This window comes from Peromyscus maniculatus, chromosome 10, assembly GCF_049852395.1.
Source record: "Peromyscus maniculatus bairdii isolate BWxNUB_F1_BW_parent chromosome 10, HU_Pman_BW_mat_3.1, whole genome shotgun sequence".
In the NCBI taxonomy this organism is placed as follows: Eukaryota; Metazoa; Chordata; class Mammalia; order Rodentia; family Cricetidae; genus Peromyscus; species Peromyscus maniculatus.
The window spans coordinates 1,270,986-1,298,601 of record NC_134861.1 but is presented as its reverse complement, the minus strand read 5'-3'; the positions used below and the strand labels follow the sequence as shown (position 1 = coordinate 1,298,601).

The 27,616-nt window shown below is 45.1% G+C and overlaps 1 protein-coding gene and 1 long non-coding RNA gene across 4 annotated transcripts in view; both read right to left on the bottom strand.

Moving 5' to 3' along the window:
• Stk32b (serine/threonine kinase 32B) overlaps positions 1-27,616 on the bottom strand; it is a 244,385-nt gene that overhangs the window by 150,889 nt on the left and 65,880 nt on the right. For all 3 annotated transcript variants that reach the window (XM_006985611.4, XM_076545683.1, XM_076545682.1), the window contains one exon: positions 11,278-11,429. In XM_006985611.4, coding sequence (XP_006985673.1) covers positions 11,278-11,429 — 152 coding nt within the window. The remainder of the gene's footprint in view (positions 1-11,277; positions 11,430-27,616) is intronic.
• LOC143267541 (uncharacterized) lies at positions 22,448-27,321 on the bottom strand. The gene is made up of 2 exons (XR_013042683.1): positions 24,364-27,321; positions 22,448-23,820 (listed from the first exon to the last, which is right to left on the bottom strand). It is a non-coding gene; the product is annotated as an uncharacterized LOC143267541 (long non-coding RNA).

Here is a 27,616-nt window from a genome sequence, read left to right as displayed (position 1 = left end):
ATTCGAGAGGCAGGTTTACAGGGTAAGGAAAACTGGAGATACCAGCTTGACATCACACAAGGTGCCAGTGTGTCTTCAGATGTTCAGGAGTACTTGGTCACATAGCAACGAAGATGTGCTAATGGCAGACACTTAATATACTCGTTAAAACGGGTCCCTGAGGCACCTGCTCTATCTATACCTTATTAAACTCTCTGCTTCCTGTTCAGTGCTGAGAACACAAACCCGCCTCATGTAGGTTGCTTCTGCACAAATAACCACTTTAATTAAAACCCTATTCATTTCCTGTGCCTGCTTCTAGCTGGACCTTTGGATGACACAGCCCAAGCCCCCACGTACTTGTAATGTCACATAGAGGATACCTTTTTTTAAGCCCAGGGGTTCCTTGAGATTGACATCCAGACTCACACTCTCGTCCTGCACACGGCTCATCAGAATCTCATTACTCCCACTGTGCAGACCTGGCGGGTATGGACAGGATGGAAATTTCCAGAAGAGTGTAGGCTGATTTTCCCTCTCACTGCACCTCACATAAAAGTACATAATTAGGAGGAAAAGACAGGAATGACCCATCTCCTATAACTGCTGTGCCTGGATCTCCTACAATTGCTGTGCCTAGGTGACCCATCTCCTATAAATGCCATGCCTGCTGGATCTCCTATAACTGCTATGTCTGGCAGTACACACAGACCTTCTACTATTTCCAAACACCCAGACTTACATACAAGCCAAGTGGGGATATGGTGTAAAGGCTGAGTTTTTACATCTGGACATATGGGTGCCTCTGCCTGATGCTTCCTTCCTCCTCTTTGTTGGGGACAGGGTATGACATTATCACCCTGTAGATCACCAAGTATAAATGTAGAGCCCTGGACTACATGTCCAGGGTGGATCAGGAGGATTATTTCTACCCCTCTGTCCTTCTGGGTGGACCATCTCCTCCAGGGTAACACACAGCAGCTTCTCTTCTGTGTCCTCAAGGGCCCAACTCAGATATGGTCCAAAAGCCAGAGCTGTGCTAAAAATCACCAGTGATGCTGGGAATCAAAAAGAATGAAAACAACTTTGAGGGCCTGTCTCTTCCCTCCTCACCCAGAAGCTGGTGACAGAAGTGTCCTTACAGGTGGCTCTTGGGGGCAGGTTCTGACATGCAGTTTCACAGTACGCTCCAAACAGTTGCTCGTTAGAAGAATGTGGCTGACACCTAAGGATTTTCACCAACTCACATCAGGGGTGCAGTAAAGGCTGAGCCTTTGGAATACACCCATGGTTGGACCACACTCCCACTCTGCACTGATATCATGAGGGCCCTTCCCAGGGGTGGATACTGGACATGGGTCAGCCACTCAAAGTATAAAGAAGAGAAATCGATACGCAGAAGGAGGTCAGAGAATTCAGACCCTTACAGCTGCCATTGTTATTTTCATAAAATGCCTGTCAAGTGTGCTCTGTCCCCAAACCCATCTACACCACTCCACAGGGGACATGAAGAGGTGTCCGGCAGCACTCTTGATCTCTCCCACACCTTTTCAGAAAAGTTGCATTGGTAGCTTTAAGTTTCAAAACACAAGTGTTACAGGAAAGAAACGGAAGCAAGAAGAGAGGAAGAGGCGGGGAAGAGAGAGAAAGAGGACTCTGGAGGGTGGCCTCCAGCTCCCAACAGTGTCCTGTGGACTGCCTGTGCTCTGCCTGTGCCACCAGCAAGATGACAGATGGTCCCCGGTTGCCTCTGACAGGACATCAAGCACCACTGAATGCAGCGGCAAACCCACTCCCTCCCATTTCAATTGCATGTCTGCCTGATCACAGGAAGGGACCATCTTGATTTGATGCTGACCTGGCCCAACCACCTTCCTGTTCCCTGTCAGTCTTCATATCAGTCAGTGGAGGACCTGAGCTTGGTTCAGGACTGTGGCAGGTGGGAGGATTCAAAGACATCACACAAGTTCCGTGGGGCAATGATTTTGTAGTTGCCTTCAGTGGGGGGCAACTGACGCTTCTTCCTTACCTATAGGTTCATATAGGCAAAGAGTCTCTCAATAATGACCTTGTGATGTCCCTAAGAGTGCAGGCAGTTTTCAGATGCAAAATGAAGCTCATGTGGGCAAGTGAGACCCCTGTGTCATTAGGCCACCTCACAGTCTGTCCTTGGAAGTTACAGAGTCAGCCAAAATGGTTGAAGCGGAGCATCACTGCACAAGGTCATTCCTGCCACTCTGCTGGTGGGAATGTGGCTGGGGGCAGGTGTCCGCTGGATCAGAAGGAACAAGGAGAGAGGGCACCAAAGGACTGAGGTGGACAGGAATCTGACAGAAGGACATTTTCTAAGTCCTACTGCTGGGTGAGCAGTTAGCTGTAGACCCATCTAGGATATTGGCAGATCAAAGGTCTACATGCTGCTGATGAGAAAGAAAACAGGTTTCGAGTATGAAGAGTGGAAGAAGGAGTTACAAGGGAGACCGGGAAGGACTTCTGAGGTGGGGATGCATCAAAGCTCTTCAGTAAGTTGCCCCAGCACCCACACTACAGGAGAAACCTCACCTCCATGCACAGCGGTCCTGGAGCTAAGAATGAGGACAGCAAAGGCGAGATCCTGGTTCTCATGGGTCACCTAGCCCTCTGGAAACAGGTAGATCCCAGCCCCCTCTGAGCTTCCTGAAGGCCCATATCCTAAGCCAGGGGTCAGTGCAAGCACGTGATTCAATATGACAGTGCTGTCAGATGCCCACGTGTGACAGGCACTGATTTAGTTCCTGGGGACACGTGGGTAACAAGATGAGTGGGACCCTGGCTCCAGGAGCTCACATTCCCTCTGGTGATAGGAAATGCCCTTAAGGAAATAAGTGAACACACCAGGATACAACACAGCACAGGACTGTGCTGAACCGAACAGGGTGTTTCAAGAATTCCTTTTCTGGGCAGATGTAAATGACTTCCACTCCTTACCTCTAGCAACATCCACCCCAGTTCTTAGAAAGTCCTAACAGCAAAGCTAAAGTATCATTCCACCAAAGGTCTCCCTGAGGGACTAAGGAGTCTGTTTGGGTCATTTACACAGCTGTACTGGAAATTTTTCACCCAGTATGGATGATGGCATCCTCCTACCTGCACAGATACAGACCTTCAATTAACCTCTCCAACCTATGCACTTTTGTACCTCCCTCAAGATGGAGGGCACATGTAATCAGGCCACATGTAATCAGGGAAGAAGTACATACAAATTGCTGGGAGGAGCAGCTGGAATCTCAGGAGAAGGCTCAATGACTCCCGCCGACCCTCTTCAGAAGGAAGTCAACAGTCAACAGGCCCAATTGTGGTGGACTCTTGGAAGCAGGCACAGATCAGCTGGTGGCTATTTTTCCTTACAGGACACAATTCTCCCACACAGGGCAACATGACAGGGGATGCCCAGGAACTGAAGGAAGCCAAAAGCCAGGTGGCCCCACAGAGGAACAGGCTGACTATTGGCTCTCCTTCATGATCTTCTGATGGAAACCTTCAGGGAAGTCTGACAGGGACCAAGACCCAAAGAATGTACAGAAGGAGCCTGGGAGGGACAAAGAAAGGAGGTGTCTGGTGCACATTTGGTTTCAGAATCAACACGTATTCTGAAGTCCTCAGAATTATTGGGGACAATGATTCTCATGTCACCATCTTTGAAGACTCTTCTCACTTACAAATGACCACTAATATGACTCAAAATAAGAACCTAAGCCCAGCTGTGAAGTCCCTTGGGGCACTGGTAGTTGCTCCGTGCAGGGCAGGGCCCAGCATGTTGGTGCTGACCCAGCTGTCATGGACAAACCCAGCCACTGAAGGTGCCCTGGAGTAGCCCCATACACATGCTACTTCTGACAGTGTCTGAAAGTTGCTGGGTGAGAGGCTTCTATGGACCTGGGAGGCAGACTCTGCTCAGACTTGGGAATCAGACAAATGTGTTACAATGGAGTCCTCCATGGAATGACCCACGTGTGCTGGGGATTTTCCCCCACCCTCTGAACCCTACTCTTTCATCTAAGCCTAAAGTGACCAAAGTGTGTTCAGTGGGTTCCTTTTCTTTCAACTTTGCATGGGTATAAGGCTAGAGATCTATGTAGGGAGGGCTGAGAGGTAATGCAGGGGAGCAGCCCAAGTCTGCAGATAGAAAGTGATAGTGAGGTGGAGCCGAGCATGTGCTTAAGATCAGGCTCAGAGAGAAAGCACCGAAGAGATCCTGCAAAGCTTTGGGTGATACTCATGTACCTGTTCCCATTTCACACCAAGTTCCACCAGTCCTCAGAGAGGATCAGCTAAGCCTCGGAAGGAGCAGTGGCTGAGGTCATATTGTTCACAATCAACAAGGCAGAGAGAAAACAGGGGTGCAGGAACAATCCTCTGAGGGCAGGAGGGTAAAGAAACATGAAAGCTGGGTCTTGGCATATCCCATTAGATGCCACTGTGATATGAGCGGGTCCCCCAACGTCATGGGTTGGAAACACAGCCTCCAGATTTGTCTTAGTGGGGTCTGGATCTGGGGCCCTTGGGAAGTAATTAGGGTTAAATTTGGTGCTGAGGCTGGGCTGCCCATGATGTCATGGGGGGCACATAAAAGCAGGAAGGGAGACCTGAGCCTAGCTTCCTCTCTCTCACTACACGGTATCCCCTAGCAGACCATGATACATCACTCAGGAGATGCTGGTGCCACGCTGTTGGACTTCTCAGCCTCGAACAGGCAGAGTGCTCAGAAGCTGTGGAGACACAGTACTGACTGATGTGGACTTCACTTGATTGAAAGCCTGGCAATAGTTGAGATGTGAAATTAGCAAAGGGGTTGTCAGGCAGGTGTCCTGAGAAAATCACCCCAGGCAGAGGCAGCATCTGTGGGATAAATATCGGTGGGACCAGAGTATGGGGATGGTAGGAGGCTGCCATGTGACTTTGAAAGATTCAGGACCCTGCCATCTCCATTTAATTACTCTGACTCAAGCAGGCGAAGGCTTTTCATTAAAATGTATTACATTCTAGTGCAATTTTGGTGCTCTTTGGGATATGAGCTTAACATAAGATCTCTTGGTCAGTGAACATCCATGAGCTTTATCTATGAATTCACTGACTCCTGCCAGCAATTTCATGCATACAAATCATGAGCCATTGTATCAATCATTACCAATGCTTCAGGCTTTCTCAAAAGGAAGTGTAAAAATGTACATGGCATGACACCTCAGAAATTCCAAAAAGCTGTCACCCCCTGGATCTCAATTGGCCTGGGCTCCTAGAGCATGGAAGGGGTGGGATTGTTCTCACTATGTTTTACAGGTGAGAACACTGAGGCCTTTCAAAGGATATGTACCCATCAAGACCGTGGACCATTTCCTGCCTCCACTACTCTACCTAGCACCTACTTATCATCCTTTTTCTCATGTTGAGATGAATTCCTCTCTTATCTTGATATTTTAGAGGCTTTGTTATGAGCCCACTTACAGAAGCTCCACATACCTTAGAACAGGCTATGGAGCCCATCAGGATATTCAGGAGCCAGCTTGTTGAATCACTGGAAATCAACTATGAAATGTTCAGAAGTTTGCAAGCTGTCTGACACCAGCTTGTTAGATCAAAATTGACAATGGGTGCATCTACTTCTCGGAGGATGAAAAACACCGGGGACCAGGGATTGTCCCCTTTCCCTACCTCTGGGAGAGCTGGCTGTTAAGAATTTACTAGTGTACTCTGGCTTCTTATCTCAGAGCTGCCTTGGGTGAGCTTGTAGTCGTGTGTGAATAATTTAACCCCCTTGGCCTCGGCCTCTCCAACTGTAAGCTGGAGGCAAAAATGGCCATCTCATAAGACGGGACTGAGGCTTTGCTAAGATCAAAAAGGAAAAGCCTCACAATAAATCACTGTCACTACAATGGTTGAAAAGCATGGTTCTGTGATTTCAGTGTGAAGTGTCCCCACTGGTTCATGTGCTTGTACAACCAATCAGTTGATGCTGTTGGAGGAAGTTGTGGGGCCTTTGGAAATTGGTCCCCAGCTGGAGCAAGTAGGAGACTAGAGGGTGGGTTGTATGGGTGATAGCCTGGTCCTGTATCCCACCGAATTTCCTTCTTCCTGATCTGCTGAGATGTAACAAGTCATCCCACCAGTGCCTACCACCTCAGACAGAGCCCCAACCCTCCTCCTTCCTGCCATGATAGACTGTAATCCCTCAAACTATGAACCAAAATTAATCCCTCCCCTTTTGGCTGCTTTCATCTGGTTTTGACCACCACAAGGAAGAAAGTAACAAGTACATACATGAGGCAATAATAACTCTGAGGTTTAGTTACAGAAAAACACATGGAAAACATAGAAAGGGGTCAGAGAAATCTGCATGAAGGTGCCTTGCTGTGTCACCTCAACACAGCCAGAGGATCCTGGGAGTCCTGGATTGGGCATGTGACTTTTGTATTGTTCCTTAGCAGGCTTTTGGGTTCCTCAGTAATTTCCTAACATACACAGCCAATCCCCCTGGCCCAGCTGGACCCCTCCTGAGCGCTGAGTGTCACACAAGTCTCTGAGTGTCAAGGTATACCTGGTGAGTCATGTGGCTCACACTCATAGTCCCCCCCTTCAGAAGAGCAGCCCCTGACCACACTCATAGCCCTCCCTCTTCAGAACAGCAGCCCCTGACCACCACAAGGAGAATGGAAACCTGGAATCTTCAAAGCTTGAGCCAAAGACACCAAGGGCACCGCACATATTAGAGCAGTCCAGAGTGACAAAGAGCCATGGACAAGACAGCATAGCCTTGTCCTCTGATGCCAGAGGTTACCGTGGTGATGAGAGTGTCCTGGATACATGGAAGCTAATGACATCATAGAATTGTAAAAATCTCACCAGCATTGTCCTCCTATGTGTCAGGGGTTGACCAGGGTGCCTCTTGGTCCCCAGGACACCATGTAATCTCACTATGTTAGTAATGATACAGATGCTAGGGAGAGTGACTAGAGAGTATGGGGGAGGAAAGGGAATATGATGCTGCCAGTGTGGGCTTGACTTCTGTCCTCTGCCAGCTGTGGAAGATAGAGGTGATGATTGCTCTCAGTTCTAGCACTGTATCTACCAGAGCACCAGGCAACCATAAAAGTACTGATTCCCTGTGTATTGGACATGAGGCACAATGAAGCAGGAGGGCTGAGCCCCTCCACGAGTGGAGCACTGTTAAGGGAGAATGCAGAGCTATTCCATCTCTGGATACTTAGAAAACAAGACAGTGTCTGGCCTCCACCAGGAGTCTAGTGCACAGTTGCCTATTACATGGACACTTACAGGAGAAAGAGTAAGCATTCCAGGAAATTCTAAATAGTGGAGTTCCAGCAGCAGAACAGGTGGACCAGGGCCTGGAGAGGTGAGCACTGTGGGTCTTAGTTATCACTTAGTTACCAACTACTCATATGACTGCAGTAAAATGTACCAAGATGGTAGCTACAACAGCCTTGCTGGACATCATTCTGTGGACTTTCAGATTGACAGCTGTAGGCAGAGTTTTCCTGTCCAGATCACCTGCTTCCAAATAATCACTCAGAGGCTTAATATCAATTATAAATGCTCGGCCAATAACTCAGCCTTATTACTAACTAGCTCTTACAACTTAACCCGTTTCTATTAATCTATGTGCTGTCCTGAGGCGTGTGGCTTTTACCTCTACCTCATTTTGTGTGTCTGACTCACTCTCCATCTGGCTGGCAACTCTCTGATTCTGCCCTTCTTCATCCCATCATTCTCAGTTTGGCTTTCCCAACTAACTTTATCCTGCCTTGCTGCTATAGGCCAATCAGCTTTATTATTAACCAATGAGAATAATACATATTCACAGTATACAGAAGGATTACCTCACAGCAGACAGTGATGTTTCATCCACAAGTCAGATCAGCATTTCACTAAGATTTGCCCTGTCAGGTAGACTGGCAAGGCTGACTGTGGTGTTGCATGCACACACTAGTTTGGGAGCTGTCTGGGATTACTTATAAGGAAATGGTAACAGTCTTCTACAAAGAGCAGATCCTTTGCCACAGATTCTTGGGGGCTTCCAGTTCTCTCCTTGGCCTTCTTCTCATCCCCCTGCTTCACCCAGAGAAACTGTCTTTAAATGCTTCCCATAATCTTGTTCTAATAAAAAGTTTCAGGGTGGCATATGGACATCTTGGTCTTGATTTGTCCTATGTCTACCCATAGAAGGCTCTAGAAACACTGTTGCTATGACATGTATTAACACTAAGTTTAGGACTAACAGAATTTTCCCAAGGGCCTGCTCTGAGAAAATCCCTCCCAGGGTCATAGGGAAAATACTACATCTAATGTGGGGTTATCTTAGGGAAAAGAATCTATGTAAACCATGATCTGTCATCTGTTTACCTTATTTCTCTAAGACAAAATTCTATCCATACAGCTTCATCTCCATCCTCACTTAGAGCTCCTCTCTGTACCTATTTTTTTCTGTCTTCTCATTGTCCTAACTAAACTCCTATGCGTTTGAACTCATCTTCGTCCTCTGTTCCTTCATCCTCCATCTTTTCTTCCTTGTTCCTTACCCCTGGCTCTGGGGAACTCTGTCTTACTCTCCTCTTGACAGCCACAGGACTCTGCCTATCACCTACTGAAACTGCCTTATCCTTTCTCTCCTGGCCATGGACTCTGTTCTGCCCAGGAATCCTGTCCCAGTCTTTACTGAACCTGGTTATGCAAAAACCTCCTTTGTTCTGAGTCAATTGCTCTGGAATGCTGTTTTCCCTGTCTGGGGAAGGGAGGTCTGAGCTTCATTTGCACAAGAAACAAAGCTATGCATCTACAGCCTGCTTGTCTCCTAGGCCTTGTAGGGGTGTTACCTAGTGGATCAGCAGGAGGTCCATGAAGCTAAACTGTTTGCCATAATGCCTAGTAGTATATTTCATAGCAGAAGACAGCTGATATATATTAATATCTAAATAACACTGAATATTCCTTGATAAATGGCTGCCTCTTGAAGGACACCTTGGTCCATCAAGTTATAGCTTATTATATACAGCGAATCTATAATATATTCTTGGTGCTCACTGCACAGGACCTGTCTTCTTCCTGTCCTGTAAGGTGCTCACTCTCACAGCTGCTTTGTCTAAATGGTAGCAAGTGTCTCCCTTACCCAGTTCTACAATGCCTTTTAACAGTGAGTCCAGTAACTACAGCCAGTGAGAGATGATGGAAATGAACTTCAAGCACACGATGAAAATGTGAATAAATTGTCTACCCACCAACCTTTAATCAAGCTACCAAGTTGGTACCCAAAACCCAAGATACATCTTCCAAAGTCCTCATGTCCAATGCTGAGGGACGGGGGAAGAGTTAAATCCATGCAGGGAGGTGTGAAGTGACCCAATATGGAGGGATGCTTAACCAGAGCCACCCTGGAAGCACCCTGGTAACTATGGAAATCATTCATGAAAGAGGTACCCCTGTCTAATACAAAGCAGATTACTTGTTTCTGATCACTTATTTGATCTGTAAACAACACCACAACATCACCATCCTTTCTCTTTGACTTTACAGGTAAGGAAACAGACACAGAAAGGCAAGTGGGCTTGCCCTCAAAGCCTGTGCCTTCCCCAGCACAAGATGCCACATAAGAGCTGTACACTGGGCTGCTTACTGCTCCCAACTCTGGAGGATGAGGTTCCAGAGTCAGACAGCCAGCATGGTCAATTCTGGTGATGGTTTCTCTCCTGGCTTGAAGACATCAGCATTATATATTCTCTCTACCTTTTCCTCCCCTGGCTCTCTTTCTCTTCTTCCTTCTTCCCTTTCTCTCCCCTCCTTTCTTCCTTCATCTCCCCTCTCTTCCTCTCCTTTCCTCCCCTGCCCTGTGGCTTTCATTCTCTTCCTACTAAAAGTACACAGTTCTGTCAGATTATGATATTATCCATCTACCTCTTGATCCTCCCTCTCCCCATCAAAATTGGGATCTGGTTTGGGATTCCTTTGGTCCAGAGGTGCCTCCTTGCTGATATTTAGAAGGCTGGATTCAGAACCAATGAGGTCAGGCTTGGAGGAAGAATATTGGGCCCCCTTGTCCCCTTCCCTTATCCTGTCCCTACCTAGGGCTCCCCCAGACACTACACTACCCCCACTCTCTGTCTCACAATTCTTCTTCCTCTTTCTTCTTTCCCAAGATTGTCTTAATCCGGGGAGAGGACCACCACAGTTTCACTTTAACCAGGTAAAAATATTGCACCTGACAGCCCGGCTTGGGTTATCACAGCTCAGGAGCACAGATCATTCATCCCACAGAGGCAAAGCTGTCATGGAAACTAATCAATGCTAGGCTTCCTCTGGTGCCAATCACAAAGCCTGTCACCGGGGAAGAATGATGAGAGTAAGCCTTTGCAAGGCTGCAGTAATTCACCTTCTACAAACTGAATCCCAGAGCTGGCGTACAATTAACACAAGGCAGGGTGTCCTTATGAACCCGACAAACATCTCCATACTGCTCACACTTCCAGGAGGGCAAAAGGGCCATGCAGGGCAACAAGAAGGGAGGAGAAGATGGGAAGGGCATTTGGCAAACTAGGAAGTGTCCATTTAAGGAGTTAGGTGGAGGTCATGAAGGCAGGCAGTGTGCCTTCAAGTCCTAACTGTCCACTTACGAGAAACATGAATCAGTGGCCTCATCTGTGAGGTGGGTTAATAGGGAAATAGGAAGACATTCATGAGGGTGCCTGCCTGGAGAGCACAAGTGAAGCCTCGGGAACAATGGAGGACTTTGGAGTACCTGACTAAAGCAAAAGGAAATAGCACATGCAAAGGCCCAGAGGCAGGGAATCATCAGCAGGTAGGCATTTCTAGGATCCAAATTCAAACTGGAAATGACGTTCAGGGAGGGAATGGAGAGAAAGTTCCAGCAGAAACATGGTCTATAATAGCTGGGGTGTCAGATCCAGGAGATGGAATGTAGCACCTCCATTCAGGGCAGCCATGCTATATGGAGTGAAACACCAGGTCCAGGTCCTTCTTGCCATTCACACAATGTGTGGGACTTCCTAAAACACTGGATACCATTTAGCATTCTTATGAAACCTTGCTGCATACTTCCTCAAATACACAAAAACAAATCTGTTTTCACTTCTGATTCACTCAATCGGAGAACAAAATGAAAATGAATGCTTGAAGGCTCACTGGTGAATGTACCCTATGGGATACATGGGAGGCTATAAACTCGGACACCTGGATCCTTTACTTCTGGCAATGCCAGGAAAGTTCCCTCAGGGGACAAGCCACCTCTCCACTCACCACAGGTTCACCAGGAATGGGTGCTCCAATCCCTGCATGATCTGCAGCTCCCGAAACACGTTCCGCACCTCATCCCGCTCCACGCACTTCTGCTTGTTCATGTACTTCATGGCATACATCTTCTTCGTGTCTCGCTTCTGCACGATGCATACCTGCAAGATAGCCCAAGGGAGCAACACTCAGGACAGGTGGAGGAAGAGGAGGAGGAGGAGGAGGAATGTCAACTCCTCACTGACATTGCATTTCATGCCTCAGTTTCATCCATTCCAATCACTTGCTTACAAAGCAGCTTGGCTAAGCCTCTCTGTATCTACAGTGAAGGCACCAGACCAGATCTGGCATTTAAATGTGAACAGTGAGTATTGACTGTGGACTCACTCAACACTGGAAATGCAGCCATAGATTCAGAAGATGGAAGGAACAGTCCTGCCCTCTAGAAGCTCACAGTCCAACAAAGGCACAAGTGACTACAGTTTTCAAGCATGTGTGCCACAGACTATGACCCTGGCATGCATGCACACATGCTGTGGACCCCCTCAGATTCCAGAAGCTACAACCCAGGACACACTGTATAGTCACAATAAAAACCTCACTTCCAGAGAATAGAGCCATGGTGACACCTATGCATGTATGTTTTGCCTGGTCCTGGGATTACCCCATAGGTAGTTGTGTGTTCATACTACACACCCTGCCCCAGTGACCTCATTCCTGGGACATTTGAGAAAACCTGGAGGAACAGAGGGGAGTCAGCTCAAGAGAGAAGCTCTCTGTGCACAGCCAGCAGAACTGGAGAAGAGACCAGAAAACCAAAGCCTGCTGGAGCCTGCATGATGCCAGCACAAGCCGCAGATGCTTCATGTAGAGCTGAGGACTTGGTGTTTGCCATGATGGGTTTCAGTCTTGCTTTGGTCCAATCTTTCCCTGTTGTCCTTCAGTTCTTCTCTTCTGCAATTGGGATGTTTGCTCTGTGCCTTGTATATTAGAAGTGTGTGAGTTGATTTTGTTTTTATTTTATAGAGGTGGGTTGTATTGAGCCTCAGAAGAGACTTTGGACTTTTGAGCAGTGTGGGGACAGATAAGGACTATGGGAACTTTTGAAGTTGCAATGAATGTATTTTTCAGTATGAGATAACCATGACACTATGGGGACCAAGGATAGAGTTCTTTGAATGTGGAATGTCCCCCTATAGGCTCAGATGTTTGAACACTTGATCCCCAGCAGGTGGTACTGTTTGGGGAGGTTGTAGATCCTTTAGATAGTAAGTCTTGCTGGAGGAAGTGGTTTATTAGGGCTGGACCTTGGGGTCTTATGACCCAGTTACACTTCCTGGTCCCTGTCTGCTTCCTGTTCCTCTAAAATTTAAGGAGTCCTAGATATACCCTCCTGCCACCATGGAGCATTTGCTTCCTTGCCATGCCATCCACTATGCACTGGATCACCTTAAGCAAAATGAGCCATGCCTTTTCAGCTGCTTCCTGTGAGGCATTTAGTTACCACAAGAAGAAAATCAACAACTACACTTGGTTTCAGTCACCCACAGTCAATAGTGGTCTGAAAATATTAAGTAAAAACCTCCAGAGATAAATCACTCATCAATTCTGAATTGCCCATCATTTCAGTATACTCCATCTCACACTTTTCCCGCTCCACCCTGTCCAGGATATCCACATTGTAATGTGCTACACTCCCTTAACACCCAGAAATCCTCTTTTTATATATTATTTGAGATTTCCTACATGCATATGATGTAGTTTGTTCAACCACATCCTTTCTTCCTCCCCTCTAATTTCTCCTCTAACTCACCACCTCTATTCTCAATTCCATGTGCTCTTTTTTATGTGAGCATAGACCAATCTATCAGAGCAAGGCAGCCTTCCAGGGACCCCATCTTGGAAGAAAACTGAGTCTCCTCCCCTTGGCAGCCATTACTTGCTAATTGATTCCCAGAGAGGGGTGGGCCTTCATGAGCCTCTTCCCACATCCATGCTGGGGTTTGGGCTGGCTCGATCTTGTGTGGGTCTTATGTATGCAGCAGACACAGCTACTGTGAGTCCATGAGTGCAGTAGCCCTCTCATGTCTGGAAATCCTGTCTCCTTGAAGATGTCTACTACCTCTGGTTCTTAAAAATCTCTCCACCAACCCCTCAAACCTGAAAACACTCCCAAAATCCTTCTACAAATTGAGTATTACCCTGATACCCAATGTAGATTAAGCTCCAACAACAACACAAAAAGTGAATTATAAGCCAATCTCCATGATGAACACAGACACAAAAATTCTCAATGAAATACTTGCAAACCACATTCAAGAAACATCCAAAAGATTATTCACTATGATGAAGTTGATATCCCAGAGATCCGAGGATGGTTCAGCATATGTAAATCAATCATTGTAATTCACCACATAAATAGTCTCAAGAACAGAAACCACATAATCATCTCATTAGATGCAGAATGGTCTTGACAAAACCCAACATTCCTTCATGATAAAAAGCCCTGGAAAAATTAGAGATATAGGGTACACATAACAACACAATAAGGACATTTTACAACAATTCCACAGCCAACATCATGTTAAAATGTGGGAAAACTTAAAGCATTTTCACTGCAATCAGGAACAAGACAAGGGTGCCCACTCTCTTCATCTGTGAGCAATATAGTGCTTGAAGTCTTAGCTAGAGCAGTAAGACAAGTTGAAGATATAAATACAAACAGGAAAAGAGGAAATCAAAGTATTGTTATTTCCAGACCGTATGGCTCTCTATATGAAAAACCCTAAAGATTCCACCAGAAAACCTCTCTAACTGATGAATATGTTCAGCAAAGTAGTAGGATACAAACACACACACACACACACACACACACACACACACACACACACACACACACACATACACACACACACAGAGAGAGAGAGAGAGAGAGAGAGAGAGAGTAACTTTCCTATATATAGATGAGAAACACATCAGAAAAAGAAATAAGGGAAACAATACTTACTGTTCATAATAAACCTTTAAAAAAATCTTGGAAAAAAATCTGACCAAGGGAGTAAAAGGCCTATATTTAAGACATTGGAAAAGATATCAGAAGATGGAAAGACCTCTCACACTCATGGCAGACCATCCTACCAAAAGCAATTTACAGATGCAATTCAATCCCCATCAAAATTCCCATGCAATTTTTCACAGAAACTGAAAAAAAAAAAAACAATCTCAAAATTCATATGGAAACACAAAAGACCCAGGGTAACCAAAACCAAGCAATAAAAATACAGCTTGAGGTATCACCGTCCTTGATTTCGAGTTATATCTTAGAGCTAGAGCAATAAAAATAGCATGGTGCTGGCCTCACCTTGCACAAAACTCAACTCCAAATGGATCAAGGACTTCAATATAAGATCTGATACACTGAACCTGATAGAGGAGAGAGTGTAGAAACAGTCCAGCTTAGAAGCGCAGAAAAAACAAACTTTCTGAAAGGGACCTGTCTGTGCAGGCATTAAGAGCAATTGATAAATGGGCCTTAGAAACTCAAAAGCTTCTGTACACAAAGGACACAGCTATTCAAGTGAAGCAGCAGCCTACTATAGAATGGGGAAAAGTCTTCATCAGCTATGCATCTGACAGAGGGTTAGTATCTAGAATATGCAAAGATCTCAGAAAATTAAATAGCAAGAAAACAACCTAATTAAAAATTGGAACATGTAACTGAACAGAGTTCTCAAAAGATGAAATACAAATGGCTAAGAAACATTTTTAAATGTTCAACATACTTCGCCATCAGTGAAATGCAAATTAAAGCTACTATAAGATTTCATCTTAAAATAGAATGGCTAAGATTAAAACAAACAAAAACACACACCAAATGCTGGTGTGGATGTGGGAAATAGAAACACATTCATAATAGTGGGAGTAACCAATATGGTGCAACCAATATGGAAATGAGTGTGGAGATTCCTAAAAAACTAGAAACAGATCTACCACATGATTCTGGGCATATACCCAAAGGACAAGATGCCATGGTGTAGATATGCTCATCCATGTTCATTGCTGCTTTATTCACAATAACTATGAACTGGAAAGTATATAGATTCCCATCAGCTAGCAAGTCAAACAAAAAATATGTGTACATACATGATGCAATGGAATATATAAAGAAAAATGAAATTATAAAATTCACAGATAAATGGATAAAGCTGGAAATAATCATTGTGCTGGAGGAAACCCAGACTCAGAAAGACAAATGCCACACATTCTCCCATCCAAGTACTAACCAGGCCTGACCCTGCTTAGCTTCCGAGATCAGACAAGATTGAGTGCGTTCAGGCTGGTATGGCTGTAGACAAATGCCATACATTCTCATGTGTAGAAGCTAGCTTTAAATCTTCAGATATGCACTGTAAATTGTAGTATCGATAGACTACGAGAAACTGGTTAGGGTCCTTGGGGAGGCGTTCAAGGAAAATGGTCTAAAATGCAGATAGTGTGAAAGGGGAAATGGACATAAGGGAACAGGAAGGGTTAAATGTGTGTGGGGGTCATCCCACATAACATGCTCCTGGAGTGGGTGGGGCCCAGCAAGACAGGGTGGAGGGCACCCTAGCCCCCTGAACGAAGTCTGGAGAAATCCTCCCGCCATGAGCCATGCAGCCAAATGGACCAACCAGGAGCGTTGGGCACTATAGTGATCTCTTTGTGATGAGATAGCATGACCCAGCACACCACCAGCGCATCCTGAGTGGGACTTGGAGACCTACTCACAGGTCTGGGACCTTCCACTCCAGGCTCTGAAAGGGTGAGGAGGGGAGTATGGGCCCCCCTGGTGCCTTGTAGTATTTGCCAGAGAGACAATATTGGTGTGAGCAGAGGTATGGTATGGTAGTTCATAAGAGAGAAGGTCAGAATGGTTCTCAGTGGTGTAGAAGGGCATATCTGAAGAAATGAGAGAGGAAGGGAGTGGGCTGAGATAGTGAGAGAGCTTTCCCTGCCCACTGTCTGGGTATCACAGAAGAGATCACCCTGTTGATGAGAACACAGCTGCCCAAGCCCAGACCCAAGATATGTCACAGCCCTCCCCATCACTCAGCCCAACTATGATCTATCTGCTGGAGCCCATGAAGGGACCCGACCTGCAGACTCAAAGCTACAAGATCTCCACAACACAGGGCAACAACAGGATATCCAGAAGGAGCCCGAGCGAGTGCCCAGCATTGATGGGGTAGTAGAAGAAACTAGAGACCTCAAACCAGACCAATGAACACTTACAAGTAAAGATATATGGACAAAGATGTTCATGGCATGACTCAGTGTAACACTGAAGCTTCCATGATGAGCTTTTTAAAGTTTTTCCCTATTTATTTGTTTGTTTGTTTGTTTTTATTTTCCTTTTTTCTTTCTGTCTTTTTTCTCTTAAATTTTGTATTGTTTGGGGAGCATTCAGGCACAAAGAATGGATATAAAGGGATAGGGAAATGAATGGGATCAAGATACATAATATAAAAGACACATGGAATAAATAAAATTTGAAAAATGTGGTGGGGATGAGAGTGCAGGGTAGAGGAGGGAGAATGTAGAGGAATAACTAACAATCAGATGTTCTCTTGGTGGAGAGAGAGATTGGTAACGAGTAACACTGCTTGTGCTCAGCTGAACCCTGTGGACCAGCCTGTATCACAACACCTATACCATTTCCCTCACATAACATCACGTGATTCTGCACTATTTCACATCATCACAAGAGCAAGGCAAATACAGAACAGGAAGATATTTTAGAAGAGAAAGACCCCATTCACATAACTTCTACTAGGGTATGTTCTTAGACTTGGTCTGTTTTTATTATTGCTGTTGTTAATCTCACACTGCATTGGTGTCACATAGTAAACTCTACTGCAGACATGTTTGCCTGTGTGTGTGTGTGTGTGTGTGTGTATAAGGTTTTAAAAACCATCTGAGTTTTCAGATACTGAGTAGGTGTCTTGGGATGTTGCCCTGGGGGATGAGGTTGTTTGTGTATTTCCAAATAAGATCATGTAAGGCTCCAGGAAAACACGATCTAGTAGATGCTCTTCACCCTACATAGCCGCCATTTCCATCCTAACTCTGCAGATATAAGAAATGAAGCACAGGTAGGTTTCAGTCCTTTCTTCAAGTTCAAGACTCAAGCCCCATCCCTCCAACTCCCCACCTGTTATCACCACTGACACTGTGTAGCAGAGGGAATGATGTGGTGAAAGATGCTAGCAATAAGACAATGGGTCAATGGAAGTGGGCTGGAGAGCTCTGGTTTTCTCCTAGCTCCTCCAGAGGTTCTTCTGTTGGAAATTGGACCCCTTTCTGCTCCAACACACTCTGCATCTGTTCAAGGAGATTCAGGATAGTGGGGGAAAGCCTGAACCTACTTCTATTCCTCCGTCTGAATTGAGTCATTCAAAGTACACTCTGCACCCCAAGATAGAATCTACAGGATATCAAGGAAGTAGAGTGTCCAAGGACAGTAAATAGCACCTGCATATCAATGTATTAAATAGGACATGCGGTTAAACCTCCCAAATATTGTCTTTCCAAGCAGTGAGATCAATGACATGAAGTTAAAGGTCTGTGGTTCTTCACTGCACAGTAAATTTGAGACAGAGTATAAGGAAGCAATTGTGCAGTGTACAAAGGCCTCTAGAAGCCCTGCCTGGTGGGGATTTAGGCTGGCTCCAGAAGCCCTGAGACCATGTCTGAAGGCAGACAGCAGTGGGTGGATAATGTCACCAATCAGGGCCTCTTGTTTCTTGTGCTTCTCATTTGCATTTTGGGAAGAGGACTGGAAAGGAAACAGGAGACGGGAAGATGGTAGATTGAAGACAGCACTGTCCTGCATATCAACAGATCTGAAACGAATCGGAGACGGGAAGATGGTAGATTGAAGACAGCACTGTCCTGCATATCAACAGATCTGAAACGAATCAGCAGATGCATGGTCTCAGGAAGAGCCTTTTTCCCCTGATGACTAACTTAGAGTCACTTTAAAAACCTGTGTAGTTCCATGAGAGCTAGAAGAGGTGTGGATTCTATCCTGTGAATGCTGTAGTGGACAGCAGACCACTCAACAGAGAAAAGCTGGGAGGTGAGCTGTCTCCCTCAGAGCTGCCCAATTTTAACTCATCAATTTCAAAACAGAAATACATGACACATATAAGAAAAAGAAAATATGACTAATCTTAAAGATTGTAACCCTTCAATAGCTCAAACTAAAGATAACAAAATGATCAAAATGCCAAAGAATTTGAAAATGTACTTTAAGAAATCATAAATAACCTCAAAGAGGGTACAAAAAACCCAAATAAAGTAAGGAAATCAATTCAGGACCTGGATAGCAAAATTAGCAACGTGGATGGAAAATTAAGATTATGAAAAAATACTCAAAAAAAGCACAAAAACTCAGAAATGTTGTTAATGAAAAGTCAATAAACCATCTGGACAAAAAAGTGAAAATCCTTGCAGATGAATGAAGAAGAAATAATATCAGGATTGGAAACAAAACTAAGGAAATATTATATTTAGCCAGTAACCAAGAAATAAAAAATAAGTGTGGCCACAACATTCAAGAATTCTGAAACATGACCAAAAGATTAAGAAATCACAGGATAGAATATGGAGCTGAGTTTAAACTAAATGCACAGAAAACTTACTCAGTGATATTACAGAAGAGAAAACCAAAAATCCAAGGGAAAGACATGGACCACAATATTGCAGGTATTAAGAACCCCTAACATACATGACCAGAAAAGAATCTCTCCACATCACACCATAGTTGAATGCTAAGACTACAGAATAAAGATGCAGTATTAATAGCCACAAGAGAAAAAACACCAACACACAATAGAAAACTCATCAAAAGGATCTTGGACCTCTCAGAAAAATGTGAAAAGCCAGAAAAGCACACAGTGACCTCTTGCAAGTTCTGAGAGCAAATAGCTACCAACGAAGAATGCTATATCCAGCAAAGCTATCTTTCAAAGTTGATGGAGAAATCACTTCCATAAGAAACATAGCTTCAGTTGTCTATGAACACTAAGCCAGGGCTGTGGAAAATATCTGAAGGAATCCTACACAGAGATAAAGAAGAAAGGTGGTCACAAGTGGAATGCACAGGAAAGAAATAAAGAGAGAAATAACCAATCACATAACTAGGTAAGGGTCAAATATGCATCCAGGAGTCTCCTGAGATGAGTAAGAGAGAGAAAAAGTACATCAATTCAATAAGAAAAAACAACAAAATCATAAGAATCAGCAAATACTTCTTAATTAAAGACTATAAATATAAATGGCCTCAACTATGTAATTAAAGGATGAAGACTACCTCACTGGGTCAAAACACACAAATCAACTGTTTGCTTCCTGGAAGAAATAAACCTCATTGGTAAAATACAGACTGGGAGTCAAAGGAGAGAAAAAACATTCCAAGCAAACAGAAGCCTGAAAAAGAAAGCAGGATAGGAAAGTCTAGGCAAAATAATAACAGGTGACTTCAACACCCATTTTCATCAACAGATAGATCATCTAGACCAAAAAACGGTGGGTCTAGGGAGATGGTTCAGCAGTTAAGAGCATTTGTTGCTCTTGCAGAAACATGAGTTTGGTTCCCAACACGCACATGGTGGCTCACAACCATCCATAACTCTGGTTCTAGGGGATCTGAAGCTGTTGTCTGAACTCTGCAGCACCAGTGATGAGCATAGTATACATGCATTGATGTCTAGCAACAAAATTGAAGCAGCAATTGTCTCCTAATGTTGAATTCTACCATACCTTTGAAGGAAAACATCAATACTCTTCAAATTTTCCATAAGGTAAAAAGATAAACACTACCAAATTCATTCTCTGAAACCAGTATCACTGTGATTTAAATAATAGCAGCAAACAGTGAAGGACACAACAAAAATTGAATTCTTTATTTTTTTAATTTCCAAACGTACACAAGATGCAAAATAATCATCAATGAAATTCTTGAAAACCAATTTAAAAACCCTGTTTCAAGAAATTTTGTACACCATAATGCAGTTGGTTTCATCAAAGGAATGTAAGGACAGCTAAACATGAATAAATCAGTAAGTATAATGTGACATGTAAATATAATCAAGGATAAGAACCATGAGATTATCTTGGTAGAGCAGAAAAGGCCTTAAAAGTCCCTGGGGAAATTACGAATAGAAAAAGCATAACTCAACATAATCAAGGCTATATTTGAAAAACTTACAGCCATCATTATACTAAGTGGGGAAATCCTGAAAACATTCATCCAAAAATCGAGAACCAGGCAAGGGTGTTAACTGTCTTCCATCTCATTCAACACAATGCTAGAATTTTTACCCGGGAATACAACAAGAGAAAGAAAGAAATGTAATATAAATAGGAAAAGATGAACTAAAAGTTTTTCTCTACTTTGTTTTGGTGTGTGTGTGTGAAGGCTACAGGACAACCTTAAGTGACCTTACCTTTACATTTTTAGACAAGGTCTTCCTTTGGCCTGTCCCTTACCATGTAGGCCAGCCTGGTTAGTCAGGGAGCCCCTGAGATCTATTTGTCTCTCTAGTGTGGGGGCTTACAAGCCCAAAGCACCATGCTTAACACTTGGAAAACTTGGGTTCTGAGAAAGTACTTTATTAACTGAACATATTCCCACCTCCTCAAATCTCTATTTACAGACAATATTATTGTATAGTTATAAGGCCCTAAGGATGCCACCAGAAAACCCTTAGCTCTGACCAACACTTCAGCAAAGTTGCAAGATAGAAAAGCAACACATAGAAATCATCAGCTTTTCTCTGTACTGCTGAATGTGCTGAGGCAGAAATCGGGAAATAAGGCAGTCCTTCTCACAGTAGCCTGGAGCAGATGCCAAGGGACTCACCTAACCCAGGAAGGTGAAGGACCCCTACGATGAAAACTTTAGACTATGGAAGAATGAAAGTGAAGTGTACCCACTGTGGCAGGAATAAAGATATTCTAGAGACACTTGTGACTCTCCTATTGGCCATTCAAACAATGGTCCCCAAGGAATTGGAATTTCCCCAACATTCTCATGCTGTGAGAAGAAAAAGGCTGGAGCCTGGTACCAGCCAGGGGAGGAATTTGTCTCCCATAAAGTCATCTCACACAGTTCTGACTTTTCAGACCAGAAGATACTGGACCCAAGACAATAATGGGTCAGTGGCGGGCAGGACCACACCTTGACCAGGGCCACTTAGCTATATAAACATCCCTGTTTCTCTATTTAAGCCTAAACCTTATGTCAGAACCCCAGAGATGAACTTGGGGGTGACATTGGACTACCTTATTTCTTGCTCTTGTCAATATGGTCATGTTGAATAAATGTCCTTATTCTGACTTTTAGCCCTCAGTTGGTTTCATTGCTCTGTTGAGAATGGGTGGCCTGATCTGGTTGGTTGGGGCTGCCAGGGCCCTAACAGCTCAGTAGCACCTGCACAGAAGGACTGCCAGGTGATAGACACACCAATGGCTAGAACCAGGCCTGGAGACCTGGGACGCCTCCTCCTGGCTCTAAACCTCAAGACAGCCATGCCATGGATCTACTGAAACAAGAGCTCTATGCTGGTCAGGTGATCAGGAGTGAAGGTAATTACTGTCCCCTATAGTCACTCTGCCTAAGTCCTTGGAGTATCTGACTTGAAAGTCTAAAACTAGGTCTTAAAAGGCACTGACACTTCTCAATATGGCTGCTCCAAGCTTTGTCCATGGGAAATCATTGTTAATGAGGCAAGAACAAGGGATCTGACCAAAAGCCACCCTAAGCTGCCCACAAGGCAAGGCCACAATTAACTTCTCATTAGTAGAAATCAATTGGGCTTTGGGGTTATCATTAGTCACTGTGATGTATTGAGACAAATAAACAAACACTAACTGGTATAAGACCACAAGATTTGCTAAGGAAAGTGTGCCAGAGTGTGGAACTCAAGCAACGTGGAAAAGGTTCCCGAGCCATCAAGGGGATGATGCACACAGGAAATCCACACAGCACCAGCATCCCATGGGCATTGTCTCTGCTTCATGTCCCCAGCACTGACAGCCTTGACTATGAGTGTCCCAGCAATCCCAGGGACCAGTGAATTTTGTGGGGTTTGTTTGTTTGTTGTTTGTTTGTTTGGTTGGCTTTGTTTGTTTGGTTGTTGTTGTTAGTGTTTTAAGTTCTGTAAAGAACAATAATATGCAACCAGGGTTGGTGGATATATAAGAACTTTTTAGAAACTTCTTATTTGGCTGCATGTTCATTACCCTCTTTCTAGCCAGGACTCTCATTACCCTTTGGCAGCTCAGCCATCACAGGCTCCAAGAAGGACTGGTGACATTAAGGCAGAAGTCACGGTGAGCTGGGAACCGAGGCTGCATCTCCCATTGCAAGCCTAAGCTCTCCTTTACTACCTGGGTCCAGAAGGCTAGACCTCAGCTTCAGCTCTGTATTGGTGTCTCCCTTTTGAGTCCCACCTCCAAGCACCCTGAGTGAAAAGTGGAGGCCCCTCAGTGTCCGTCCCACTGCTTTCTGAACACCATCATTTACCAGTTCCTATTGCTGTGTCTGATTCCTGGTGCTTCTCCATTTAACGGCTTTCTTAGACCTGTGAACCAACTCCTTGAAGAGGCTCTTTCTGTGTGTGCCACACCTTATTGATTCTGTATCTCCAGACAACCAGAACTCAGCCTTTGGGTTCTACTCCCCAATATGCCTGGGGAGCTGTGGAGGCCACTTCTGCTGACACCTGCTACTTTTCATCATCCCCTAAATAGAGAGCATTCGCAGCTCACATAGCTTTGTACTTTATTGTAGTGCTGGACAGTGTTATGTCATCTTAACACAAGCTGGTTGTATGGGAAGGAGAACCTCAATTGATAAATAGCACAGGCAGGCCTGTGGGGCATTTTCTTGATTGATGGCTGATGTGAGAGGGCCCAGCCCACCTACTGGGGGTGGTGCCACCCTCGGCTGCTGGTCCTGATGTTGTAAGAAAGCAGGCTGAACAAGTTATGAGGAGCAAGCAAGTAACCCGAGTTCCTCCATGATCTCTGCTTCAGTTCCTGCCTTGAGTTCCTGCCCTGACTTCCCTCCATAATGGACTCCAGTCTGTAAGAAGAAATAAACTTTTTCCTTCCCAAGTTGTTTTGGGTCATGGTATTTATCATATCAATAGCAACCTAATTAAGACAATTGTAAAATACCAGTTCCTAGTCACCGTGTTCTATAGGACACCAGTGTGGGAACTGAACCCTGTGGAGAAGGATTCTCAAGGTGGCCTCCATGGGGTTTGCTGAAACACCAACACTGCCTTTCACTGGCCTGGGAGCCACAACCAGCATCAGCTGACGTTTGCTGGTGTTTACATGAGACACTCTTCAACTGACATCGTGGATATTTGGTGTCAAAGGTGACAGAGACAAGTCATGGATGGTCTTGGTGATGTGTTTCAAGAGTTGGTGCTATGGGCTAAATTGTTTTCTCCCAGATTCATCTGCTGAAGTCCTAAGCCCAGGCTGTAGATGTGGCTGTTTAAAGAGAAGCAGATGATGATGGCATTAAGGGAAAATAAAGTCACAGGGTAGCCCACACCCAGTCTTCCCTGGGGTCCTCATGAGAGGAGGTAAGGACATAGATATACACTGAGACATGACTATGTGAAGAGACCATCTGCAAACCAGGAAAGAGGAGGCAGTCCTGGCCATGCCTTGATCTCAGAATCATGACCTCCAGAGCTGCCACGGCTTGAGTATAAAATGCCCCCAAAGACTCATTTGTTAAGGCTTGATCCCCAGATGGTGATGCCATGGAGCAATGACTGGACCATGAGGGTTCTAATTTCATCAGCACATTAACCTATGAGTGAGTTCATAGACAATGCACATTTGGCATATGGAGGCCTGATTATAAGAAGCGGGTCAATGAAGGTTTACCTTTGAAGGATATACCTTGTCCTCATCCTCACATACCCCTCTCTCTGACAAAGATGGGTCATCCATGCCTTGTGCCTCTGTGCCCCTGGTGCCCTTTTGGGTGAGCTAGATTGGAGGCAGAGCCCAGGGATCACTCACTGTCGAAGATGCTGCAGATGTGGATGAGCAGGGAGGCCTGCCTTCTGGTTGAGGAAGTCAGCATCCTTGGCAGGGAAGTGTCATTGGCACCAGTCAGAGCTTGGAAGGATCATGAAAGAGCCTGCATCTCCTGTGGCAATTAGTGACTTATTAAGTCATTTCCTAAAGCTGCAGTGTCCTCCAAGAACGCCTCCAGCCTAACGCACTAATTAATATGAAAGGAATAAATATTTCATTGCAAACAAATGGATTCCATCCTTCCTCGCTATGTCTGGGAGAACAAGGATGCCTCATGCAAGCATCTCCTTCAAGCTTTCTAAAAAGGATTCTGACATAAGAACAGCAGCCGAGGACATCCGGCAACTTGCCCAGAGGCTTGTAGTTGGGCCAAAACTGCGAGCCAATGCTCATACCCAAAATGTTACTTCACAACTTAATTAACTGACATAGTTTCCTGAACAGAGCAACCACATATTCTGCATCCCAACCGCCAGAAATGGTGCTTTGCCTCAGGCAGACATGTGTGCCCTTTGTGCCCACTGACACCTCTGTGCCTACCACAGGGCCTTTGCACCTGCAGGGTCCTCAACACAGAACTCTTGGATAGACCTGCTGCTGGTTTTTCTGCTTCTAATCAAGTGCTTTTCCACACTGCATTTATACACATCTTTGTGGACCTGGGATGAAATAGCTGCCCTGGGCTTGTGTATGAGGAGTGCCTGTCTATGCATAACAAGACAATATTGAGCGCAGGTTATCATCGGAGCAATGCCAGCTCAGTTTTATAAAGAACCTTCCTTTGAGGAACATGGAAGGCTATTATTGAATAACTTCAGGTTACTTTTTGTGATTTTATGCACAGACTGCCTCTGGGTGGTCTAGGAATTTTGATTTCTTTCACTTCAATCCTGCAGTCCTCATACAGAGGGACCATTACTTCCAGGGAAACTCCTGAGTCGTTTTTCCCACAGTGCTGTCCACCCTCTCCTGAAAAGAACTCAGCCTTGTTGGTGTTCAAGTCCATGCCAAGGGCCTACCTCCCCCTGGGCTCGCTTCTGCTGCTCAGCCGTCAGAGGTCAAAGGGTGCCCAGAGGGAGCGGAGTCATCAGCAGGCCCCAGGCTGTGGTAAGCCAACAAGGTGTTACTGAAGCAAGTGCTTGGCTTAGCCACCTGACCCCCAACTTCTCCAGCTTGCACCTGTCTCGTTCTTTGCTTGGAGCCTTCTTCTCTCCTCCTTTTAGAAAAGCCTTCAGCATCATCCCTGTGGGGGGATGGGCCACCCACACAGTCAGCCTGTTCTCTGACATGTAAGGGAAGATTCCACCGAAGGGATGCGAATGGTGAATGGTGGGGCTTGAGTCACACAAGCCTTTGAGTCTTCAGCCCATCGCCAGGTCCAACCATGTCCCGTCACATACCCATCTCCGGGGGTACGTGACAAAGATGGTGATTGACAGCCACCCCGGACTCCAGTGATAGGGGGTGTGTCCTCTGAAGGGAGGGATATTGCTCCCATAAGAAGGAGGGTGCTGAATAGCAATGGGAGTCCAGCACCCTCTGTGACCTTCCATTCCCAATCTACATTAGAAAAGTGAACCCAAGCTGAGAGTGTCAGTTCACTCACTGACCCAGGTGCCTACGGCTGAGGCTGATATGAGTCAGACTCACCCAAAATCTAAAGCATTTTCACCAAGTGTCCAGAAACCTATCTGCTATACCTCAACCACCCCAGAACTCAGACCCAAATGGGTTCTTTTTTTAAAGGCTAATTCTTTGTAAATTCAGTAATCTGAAGCTCTTTACTTTGGTGGCACATAAGAAGCAAGGCTGCTCCCAGAATGCATGTGAAACGTGATTGCTGCAAAGTCCGTGTGCGTGTGCACCTGCTGATAACCAGGCTATTGTCATCTTTCACAATGAACTCCTAATAAATGTTGACAGACAGCCTGTCCAAGACAGAGAGCAAAGCTCCAAACATTCACTCCCTGTTAGAAGGATCTCGCCCTGGGGCAGCCTGGTTACGTTACAGCTAAGAGCAGTCTCGAGACTTAATCAGCATTGGCCACCAAAGTGGCCATTATTTGGTATTTCAATCAGAACAAAGCTACCTTCTAGTCCCTGAAAGTAAGCCGACCTCATCCCAATCACATGACATTAATGTGTATTCCCCAAGAATTTGAACATCTTTAAGACATTGCCACATTCTGACTTACAAACAGATGTCAGGAAGCTCGAGATTTCCAAAAGATGAACTATAACCGTAAGTTTCTAAAGCATCAATACTCAAGACAGCAGGTGCCAGCAGCCAGATCGTGTGCCAAATAGCAAGACAGGATGAGGCACAAAAGGCAGACATTGTGGTGGGATGACAGAATAAAGCCAATCTGAAAGATCGCAATGCCACATGCTAACATGCCTAACAGCATGTCACAAAGAGCTACAGAGGGTTCAAGACCCAAACTGTCAATGACAGGAGGGCACAGAAGAAAGTCATGAAACCCAACTGTGGTGTAAATTGGGAGAGGAGCCTCGAGGTTCTTTGAGCCGTAGCGTCAGCACATGAAGTTGGGAAACAACAGCAGGGTTCTTGTGTGCCGGGCTGTGTTCTCTTGCTGTTAAGTTCAGCTAGCATCAATGGGGTCAAGGGCAAGCCTCCTGGGTTTCTGGGCCACAGCTACTCAGAGGCATCCAGAGATGAAGAGCTGCTGGTATGATACAAGCTCTGCCGCGGGTCCACAGACCCCCTAAAGGGAACATGTAGTGGGCAGACAGCAGGAAGTCCAGCTGAGAAATAAAGAGGATAGGAATGTCATGCCCACACAAGAGGCTGAATGCTCAGGGCTCGCTGAGCTAGCTCTCTGATGGCCAATATGGTCTAAATAAATGAAAAGAGAGGAAATACAAGCCACAAAAGAAATTATTTTTTTCCTTTTATTTTATTTTACAATACCATTCAGTTCTACATATCAGCCATGGGTTCCCCTGTTCTCCCCCCTCCCACCCCCTCCACTTATCCCCAGCCCACCCCCCATTCCCACTTCCTCCAGGGCAAAGCCTCCTCCGAGGACTGCGATCAACCTGGTAGACTCAGTCCATGCAGGTCCAGTCCAAAAGAAATTATTTTAAAGCAGATGTTTCCACCAAGACATAGTCTATCACAATCTCCCAAAAGTTAACAAAAATATTTATTACTAAACTTTCTGAAAGGTGAGACATAAGAGTAGTATATAATTTAAATTTAAAAAACCTCTAA